General features: G+C 46.5%; 1 protein-coding gene across 2 annotated transcripts in view; it reads right to left on the bottom strand.

Annotated features, from left to right (window-relative positions):
• Positions 1-630: 630 nt before the first annotated feature.
• Positions 631-9,904, bottom strand: part of LOC146598206 (mucosa-associated lymphoid tissue lymphoma translocation protein 1-like) — a 31,810-nt gene continuing 22,536 nt past the window's right edge. The window contains exons 13-14 of one of the 2 annotated variants that reach the window (XM_085300689.1): positions 4,930-5,055; positions 631-2,956 (exon numbers count right to left, since the gene is read on the bottom strand). In XM_085300689.1, the coding sequence (XP_085156815.1) occupies positions 2,594-2,956; positions 4,930-5,055 (489 nt within the window). In that variant the 3' untranslated portion in view covers positions 631-2,593. The remainder of the gene's footprint in view (positions 2,957-4,929; positions 5,056-9,904) is intronic. The other variant, XM_085300690.1, reaches the window with a different exon arrangement.

Raw genomic sequence — 9,904 nt, 5'->3', positions numbered from 1 at the left:
AGACTGAAGCAAAGGAGGCATTCAGTAACTCTGCCTTCTCTGTATCCTCYATCACCAGGGCACCCACACCATTCAGCAGTGGGCCCACATTTTCCCTAGTCTTCCTTTTGTTACTGATGTATTTGAAGAAGTCCTTCTTGTTGTCCTTGACATCCCTTGCCAGATTAAATTCCAGATRAGCCTTGGACTTCCTAGCCTCATCCCTGCATACTTGGACAATGTCCCTATATTCCTCCAGGGTTACCCGTCCCCTTTTCACACATTCTGTGTACTTCCTTCTTCTGTTTGAGTTTTGCCAGGAGCTCCTTGCTCMTCTGTGCAAGTCTCCTGCCCTCCTTGCTTGACTTCTTACTCACAGAGATGCACCACTCTTGAGCTTAGAGGAGGTGATGGTTGAATATTAACCAGCTCTCTTGGACAACTCCCCCCATCCCCACCTTCCTTCTAGGGCTCTAACCATGGGATTCCTCCAAGTAGGTCCCTGAAGAGGCCAAAGTTTGCTCTCTTGAAGTCCAGAGTGGCAATCTAGTTTTTGTCCTGCTYCCTCCTCACAGGATCCCGAACTCCCCAAGGCTACCTCCAGTCTTCACATCTCCAACCAGTCCTTCTTTGTTAGTAAGCGCAATACAATTCAAAAACAATAGTGTTTTATTCAGAAAAAATAAACAGATTTGGGTAAGCTCAACATTCACAAGAGGTGCCACTGGCCATGATTGCACCAAGTCAGAGATGCATTTTGCCCCAACAGTTATAGAGAGGAGCATATAGTCCCTCCTCTAAAATGCTGTTCTCAGAGGCAGTAAGCAACGAGATTCTCAGCACCTCCCAACTGCCTGCACAGCAACTCCCACTGAACTTCTACCACTGCTGATTTGATCTTTGGTTTTCCCCTCAATTAGATTGTTTTCCTCTGGTTTACTCTAAGGTACATTTGGTGGGGATGGGGGGGAGGGCTTTGCTTTTTCCTAGGTGACTTTCTAGCCTTCAGCCAGAGGGGGCCTCTTCTCAACACATTGAGAAGAATAAAAGCCTCCTCCATTCACTTTGGACAGGTTTCCAACACTTGTAGGGTGGTTTACCTGGAAGAAGCATTTCATATTTTTCCATGCTGGAATAGACAGTCCCCACTGTATACTGAGATACAAGTATCTTTGCTGCTGACAGAGGACCATAACATAGAAAATGCTCTATTCATCCCTCTTTTAGACCAAGACAGGAGACATCAGGTGGTCTCCCCACCCTGTCATCCTTGACCTCACAAGAATCTCTTGATCTCCAAGTTCCTCCTTTTGTAAAATCACAACTGGAAGAGACCTCTAGAGGTCTCTGATCYAACATCCTGCTCCAAGAAGGGCCAAATTAAATCAGTTCATCTGCATCTTCACCAGTCCAGAGTGGCCTGTCTCCAAGGACAGAGATCCCACACCTCACTAGGATTAACGGTCCCTCTGCTACTATTTGACGCCCTCCCATGCCCTTGAAGAGCAATCAGCTGGTGCTATGCCAAAATTTTAAACAAGTATTACAGAAGCAGGAATGGGTACTGCACCTACTTAGGCTGTCTTTTTGTCCTTGCTCACTTGTGGTTCTCTCCGACTARCTGGTTCTGCATGAAGGGTAGGACTTGAGGTTGCCGAGTGTGAATGCACACAGAGAGAGACAGCACTTTGAAAAAATTTGTAGTAATAAAAACTTTGAGGTTCTTCCTCCTCCATCTTGTCCTCTCCATCTCCCAGACTTAGGGGGCTCTATATCTGAGAGCAACCACAGAGGATTTAACACCCTTTTATGTCTGTGTGTAGCATACTAGAAGCGGCAGGGGGAAGCATGAACCTGTAGCTGCTACTGATGGAAAACCAGCCTCTGTTGTAAACATGCATTTGACAGGACATCTCAACCTCCTTTTCCTGGTAAGCAGGAAAATACAAATGCACTCTTTAGAAGTATATAAACACATAATTTATCATCTGTTTTTCCATAGGCAGGATTTGAAAGGAAAGGAAACCACACTGTAACCCTGGGGKAAAGCTTATGCATAAATACAGCTTTATCTTGGTCACTCATTAATTCCTTGCGTCACCTGCACAAGTGYGATGAGAGCTAGCAGTTGTGTTTGGGTTTTTAGACTGTGTCCCTGCTGTAGTACAGGCCTGTAGTGTGTATGGGTATCCCACCTCATCATGTTTAGTGCTGTAATGCTTTCAGACACTTGCTTAGCAAAGGCTAATTCTCAGAAAACATCAGCCAGTGCCCTTGATTATAAGCAATATTARGTTTTGCCTGGAAATGTTATGACTTGCAGGATGGCCCTGTCTTCCACTAGACATGACAATTACTCCTCGCTGTTCCCAACAACACAGAACATTTTGTAGGACAGAGGTTATTTCCAGCGGGCTTCAGCCAGGCATGTTGCAGGGCACAGACAGGAGAGGCCTTTCCAAAAGCAGCCTCAGCCACATGCAGCCTGATTTGGCCAGAGTGATTACTGAGGCTGAAGGCAGCCGATGACTTCTGTCGTGTTTATCACTGGAGTAACTGTTGCCTTTTCAAAAATATGGTTCCCAGGCATGGTCACAACAGTCATCAACAGGTATCAAGGACAGTCCTGCCCTGGGCCAGCCCGGAGCAGCGCTGAGCAGAGCTCACTCAAGTTGTTCTCATCGTTCTCTTCTGGCTCACTGCATGAGTTGGAGGGGGTGCTGTTCGGCAAACTATGTCCTGAGCCCATCCTCAGAGATGTCTGTGCCTTTGGGCCTGTGCTCAGCGTGGATGTGTCCCTGAGGCACAGGCTGCCTGCAGATGCTGGAGCTTGCTGGTAGTATGGCTGGGTAGAATTTCTGTGGCTGAACAACTGCGCTACCAGAGATTTCTGGAGGATTTTCTGTAGGCTTTCACAAGTCCTCTGCTTTGTGCTTAGCTGGGTGTAATGCAAATCCAACTGCAGGAGCACATCTGTCTGGAGGAGGACAGCAAAGGACACAAAGTGAATCACAGACCAAGACTTAAAGCAGAACTTTGTTTTTTCTATAACCACTATCAAGAAATTACAGGTTTGGCTGGCTGTTCTTCAGGCTCACAGCCCCATACAGTGGTGTGCTAGAGCAATGCTACTGCCAGAGTAAACGAGCTCTAATAGATGTTCATGACTGTTGTGGGCCTGAGGCACAGTTTCTGGATTTYATGACTCTGGAGATGCCTCGTCAGGGCACTGTCACTGAGAGCATTACTTCCCCAATATATTGCTGCAGGGGAGCAGGAGTGGAGAGGATTGTGCCTAGGAAAATTGCACCCACGCAAGGAGCGCTGTGATGTCCATCCTAGCCTAAGTACACATAAGAGAGAGGCATGCAAGACGAGGAATATGAACCACTTAAATAAAACATGCATCACATAGTAAAGCTAGCAGTTTAAAACAGCAGTGTTCCKCAGGGATCCATTCTCAGTCTAGTACTATTTTAGATCTTTACAAAGATGGTGAAGAAATTGGAAAGTAACATGTTAATGGCAGCCAAATTCCTGAACATGAACCCCTAGCACAGGGCTGTGCCTAAGACACCTGGCTGTACAAAGCAGGGAGATGGATAATGGAGCAGAAGGGAGATTTTCCCTATGTGTCTGGCAGGCCCACAGTCCAGGTCCCATGTCTGCACTTTAAAAGCAACACYGAATGCCTGGAAAGGGTTCAGAAAAGAGCTCCAGGAACAATTAAGGACTGGAAGAAATGCCATACACTGAGGCATTTAAGGTATTCAGCAAACAGCTTGTTTCAAGCAGATCCAGACAGCAACTTGATTGCATTTGGTGCATGACAATGCAGAGCAGAGGCTTTACTCATGCGGATAAGCGCCTTGCAAGATCCTCATAAGACAGGAAAAAAAAATCAAGCAAGAAACAAGGTACACACTGCTGCTTGGGGAGAGATAATCATTTGGAAGAGAGAAGYCATGGAACTAGCAATCCTGCCTCTCCTGCAGACTTTAAATATAGTCCAAGTGTCTTTTGAAGTCCTCCTTGCTCTTGTTTCAAGCAAGGAGGGCTTGGTAGTACCACTCCRAAGGCAGAGGCTAATTCCTCCCACTGCTCGAGTCCCTGGCCAGCCCATGAGCCCAGCTCCCTGAGAAGCACACAAGCCTAGTTAGACATCCTTCTTTACCTGAAATATATCACAGAATCGGTAAGGYTGGAAGGGACTCTGGAGATCATCTAGTCCACCCTCCCTGCTCAAGCAGGGTCATCTACAGCATGTTAGACAGGGTTGCGTCCAGGTGGGCTTTGAATATCTCCAGAGAAGGAGACTCCACAACCTCTCTGGACAACCTGTTCCAGTGCTCCGTCACTCTCACAGTAAAGAAATTCCYCCTCAYATTCAGGCAGAACTTCCTGAGTTTCAGTTTGTGCCCRTTGCCTATTGTCCTGTCACATGGCACTACTGAAAGGAGTTTGGCCCCATCCCCTTGACACCCTCCCTTCAGATACTTATCCACATTGCTAAGATCCYCTCCCAGTCTTCTCTTCCCCAGGCTAAARCGGCCCAGCTCTCACAGCCGTTCCTCATAGGGCAGATGCTCCAGTCTTCTAATCATCTTTGTAGCCCTATGCTGGACTCTCTCCATCTCTCTCTAACATTCCAGTTACTTTGATCTCTGCTAGGACCAAAGCACCAGCCTGAAAAAGGCACAGGAAAAAAAGCCTCTCTGGCCACGCAGTGTGGTAGGGCAGGGTGAACCAGCAGAAAGTGGCAGGCTTTTGTACCTCAGAGATRCCTGGTCTCGTAGAGCACCCACCTGGGTGTTACCCTGCAATACAGAACTGCTGTATGCAGTCCAGGGAYACCTGAGGGGCACACGAGGCTTGAGCAGGCAAAGATAGAGAGTACCAGTTACATCAGTGTGGGAGAACTGCAGAGATTCCCACAGAGCAGCTTTTCACCTGAATTTTCTGCAGTCCACTGAGCTGGAATGCACAGTCCTGCTCCTCCTGCTTGTAAACAGAGGCAAGTAGAGACTCCACYTGGTCTGGGCAGCTGTCCTTCAGGGTTGCCTCATCTTGCCTTTCCTGGGTTAGAAAAACAAGAGGAAACACATCAAGTTTTCAGCATCAGCCCATCAAACATACTGTATCTYGTTTTGAATTTGAGCCCTCTAGGATGGGTGACAACCTATGACCCATTATCCACCAGCCTCTTGTATACGATAGTGGTATTCTCTATCAGGTGGCTCTGGTAGCTGCTACAGCTCGCTCCTGCTCGCCTGGATTCACCAGTGCAAGGATGTCCTGGCCTGCCCTTGGCCACGGGAGTCAAGTGGCCCAGGCATGCTCACTGCACACCTGCATAAAGCTGGTAGAGTCCAAGGAGGGGCCAACCCTTGCAAAGCTTTCTCATCGTTGGTGTCAGATGCCGCACTGAGCATGCTGATGCAGGAGGCTGTCTGAGACCTTGCAGGGACACAGAGGTTAGAGAAGCCCTGAGGGCTATCATAGTCCAAGGGGGGCTGTAAACAGCGGTTCACGATGGGGATGTTCATGCTAGTTTTTACACAGCTCCTAATTGCTGGGTGCAAGTGGATAAAGCAATTTGTTTCAGGCTGGGACACAGAAGAGAAGGTTGGGGTTGAAAGCTCAAATGGTTGACCCCAAGTGCTGGCTGGAATCTGCAGGTGTCTGTGTCACCCCTGACTGCTAGGCTGGTAGAACAGGAGTAAACACTACATCATCCCTCTATAGCTGGTCCAGTGGGTCCATTGGAAGCAGACTGCAGAAATAGCATTATCTCTACACAAAACAAAACCAGATCCTTTCTTTGCACTCAGCCACTTGTAACCAGAAAGATAACAAGAAACTGCAGGGAATTTTAGGGAAGATCAAGGCAGCAAATAGACTTGTCAGAAAGGGAAGTAGCTGTGCCTGCAAGGGGAAGACACAGCTCTTAGGGGGTGGAGTTGCCCTTCTGCTGTGTTGCTTAGGGTGGCCTCATCCTGGTTTCTTTGACAGGTCTGAACCATGAAATGGGAGGAGATAGACTGCAATGCAGACCACTTTGTGCTGACGAATAGTGCCCTCTCCTGCTTGCTCCTTCCTATGCCAGCCAGCCTCTCTGCAGCCCTGCTCCAGGCTCTCCTCAGCATTTTGCATCAGATAATCTGCTCAATGACTTCAGAAAAATCAGTGACTTCCGAAACCAGAGATGGTACCTGTTCTTGCAGTAGCCTTTGGTGGACTCTTATGAAGACGTTCAGTTTCGTTTTAAACCTTGCTAGACTTGCAATACCCACAATGCCCTACTTGCTAGGAGGAAAAAAATCTGTCCGGTCCATGGTCAGAAGTCACCTACATGGTAACCCTGTCACTGGTTCCCTCCCTGCCCACATCTGCTCTCTAATGCTATATTGCTCTCCAGAGGTGAGGCCTCTCCTCTGACATTCTCCTTAGCCTCCCCATTGCTCTTTCCACATCTGGCTTTTGACTTCTGCAGCTCTGCCTTCTGCTGCTGCATCCCCACATCTGTGACCTCTCTAATTGTCTCCTCTCTAGGGATTCACTGGCCTGTAGTAGCAGGGGTTGGGCCATATTCTATTTTTTTTTTTCTTCTTGCAAACATGAATGGGGTCTGGATCAGGTAACTTCTAAGTGCCTGGTTTTGCAGTTGTGTTACCATCCTTGCAGACACCAGGAATCTTCAATGACTAACATCACAGTTCAGTTTTTAGAAGAAAGGCAGGAGTGCTTGTATTTGTGCTATTTCGGTGGACTCTTCTCCCTAATGCCTGTTTATTGAACTACAATTTCAAGCCCCTTACAGCTGGGCCACTTTTTTTTTTCCAACCTATCTAAAAATGCTCAGCATACTTCAAACATGACAAGCGTGGATGTAATAATATTCCATCACAAATGAAAATATGGCTTATGAAAAGCCAGGCAGCACTGGGATGTTTGGATGGGGTGAACCACCCTGCATCCCCGAGCAACTGGGACAAAGCAAGCCCGAAGCACTGAATGTCCAAATCGGATGTACTGTTTTTCTCTGCCACAGGCCTGGTACCATTCCCACAGCACCTATTCCTGGAAGAAGCAAATAATCAGTGCTACAGTGAAAGGACCAAAATCCCTTCAGCATCCATGTAGGAAGGATCTGCTATCCAGCAGATCCCCTTCTGACCAGGACTAGAGGATTAACAGATTAAATGACTGTGTGATTAAATGATTTTGGATTCACCAGCCAGCCACACAGTGCCAGTCTGCTTTTGCACAGGGCGTTGAGCCTGTGTCCTGTTCCTGAGGTGGGTGCCCTCAACCCCGGATAGCCTAAGGCAGAAAGGACCAAAGGTGTCCTGTGGCCCAGATCCTGCCACAAGGCAGATCCAGTGACACACATCATACCTCACAGATGCATTTTCAGCTGCTCTTAGAGACCTACATGGATGGTGACTCTGCGACACCTTTAGGCAAAACCTCTCCCAGACCTTCATGCTCTTTACCATGAAAATGTCACAGCCACCTAGATCTTCCATAGTGCTATTTAAACCATTATTTTCTTTCATCATCACAACAACCTTTCATGTATTTAAGGGTCCCCCTTCTGCCAATTTTTGCTTCTCTTGTCTAAATCACAGTTCTTTCAATCTTTCATTATTTGGGATGTGTTTTAGTTGGTACACTTCTCTCATGAAACATGAGTCCAAAACTGTACCCAGCGTTCCAGCCTCAGCAACAGTGAAGGGAGCTGGAGAGGATCTCCTCTAAGTCTTGGAGCCCTTGTTTATATCCTCAGCACAGTTTTCCGACCTGCTTCCATTTCTGCAACCAGTGTGGACTCCAAATAGAACTGTTACCGAGTCATTCCCCATCCTGTGTATACACAACTGCTTATCCCTGCCTGTAAGTAGCACCTTGTATCACAGACTTTATCACCAGGTTACTAAAAATGTTTCTGAAACCTAATCCTGTCTTTTAGCACCTTGTGCTGCCAAGTGTTAGAGCATGCACCTGCAYATTTAATAAGAGCACACTATAGCACATTAATGAGGTCATTAATGAAAATATAAAACTCTATTATAGCCCTGATCTTTCAGAAAAAAAACTCCTAAACCTTTTTAATAATAATATTTGCACCTTCTGAACTATCCCACCAAAGTCCTGACATACTCATTCAGTCACAGTCTTGCTTGTGTATGAAGGCTTTGAGGTCTTCTTGGCCATTTTTCATTCTTCCACTAGTATTCAGAAGTCTGAAATGCTCATTAGACCAAATCACCAGCCTCTTTCTACTTTACTGTAAATACRCACATTCCTCTTGCTTTAGGCCTCTGCCCATGGCACCACTGCTTCTATGTGCTGCAGGGTTTGGACGTTTGTCCACCTTGATCCTAGTTGGAAGCCTTCCCCAGTAATCTTGCAAGTCAGTTTGCAAATACACTCTTTCCTCTTCCCACTACTTCCTGAAACAGAAAGACCTCATCACACAGAGAAGCATCTCCTCCTGCCAGACTCAGGTCCTTTCTGCCTTCCGCTCCCATTCCTATGGCCTTGTAGCCCCTTACTAAAGGTGGCTCTGTGGGGCCGCATTAGGGCCTATCACGGGTTTAGCACAGAATCCTGGTTGGTTGGCAGAAAAAGCCTTGGCAGCCCTTAGGTATCATCTTGAATTTGGGCTCCTGGGGACAGCATCTCTTGGGATGTCTCCTTCAGGCAACAGCAGGTCTCTCCATCTCCTATCAATCACCCATGGAAAGAGTCATCAAATATTATTAATAATTTTATGTTAACTTAAAAAAGAAGAAAAATCACCAAAATCACCAAGTCCTTATTCCAATCCCTAATCCTGAGGGATCAGTTAAAGCCCTGAAATACGCAATTCAATACCCCTTGGCTGACAGCAGCTTGCTATTCACGCAAGTATCTGCACTCTGCTAAATTCCCAGCCTCAACAGCCTCCTGTTCCAGTGACTACCACAATCTAATTATAGTGGATACAGGCAAGTATTTCCTTCTATTAGTCTCCTTCATCATTTCTTGCTGTGTAGGACTTACGAAACGGAGAAAAGGATTTTCTATATTAACTTTTCTATCCCATTCATAATTGTTTATAAACGTTTCTATGGTAAAATCCCCACAGTGGGAATTTTGGTATTTTTTAATGAAGATGATATTCAGGAACTGGCAAGTCTACAGTTTTGGCTTGCCCAGAGTTTCAGATATTCTGAACGGGGAAGAGGTGACTAGAAATGTCGTTAGGTCAAACAGCTCCAGATCAAGTAACTGAACTGAAAAACAAGAGGATCCAGCACAAAAGTTAAAAATAGGCATTTAAGCAGAACATAGCAAAAAATGGAACTGTCTAACTCTCAGCATCATTCTTTTCGGCAGAAAAGACTATTTCCTAAAATAGTCTTTTTCTCTGAAGACAGTCTTTATCAAGTAAAAATACAAGCCAGGCAAGACACGAGATGGGAGAGAATGCTACCACTAGATAACGAAAGAAAATGGATCTGTGCTGCAAGAGACTGTTGTAATTATCTCTTGAAATCCTACAGTGAGCCCAGAATCTCTGGGCTCAAGTCTCTTTGATTGGCAAAACATGGCAAACTGTGGAAAAACTATTACTTTGTTGACCAAACGAATCCATGGGTTAATTCCCCAGGGACTTAAACATGCAGCATGCCTATGTTTGTCTGGCTTCAGCTTCCAGCTCTAGGGTGTTAGCAATACGAGTGCAGCTCAGAGGGCCGTCCAGGCTCCCCTCAGCATCCCTGAGGAGGTTTGTCACAGGACAAAGCCCACTTGCCCAGATCCCCAAAGGAGCCAGGTGCCCTCCTGCAGACATCCTTGCATCTCTCTGTTGATGGAAAAGTGTGCTTGGTCCCAAATACCAGTGTGGGTGGCCTCACTGCAGCTGTCTAATGTGGGG

This window comes from Rhea americana, unplaced genomic scaffold, assembly GCF_003343005.1.
Source record: "Rhea americana isolate MKP2758 unplaced genomic scaffold, rheAme1 scaffold_168, whole genome shotgun sequence".
Lineage (NCBI taxonomy): Eukaryota > Metazoa > Chordata > Aves > Rheiformes > Rheidae > Rhea > Rhea americana.
The sequence above is the reverse complement of the archived record's forward strand: the minus strand, read 5'-3'. Positions and strand labels throughout refer to the sequence as shown.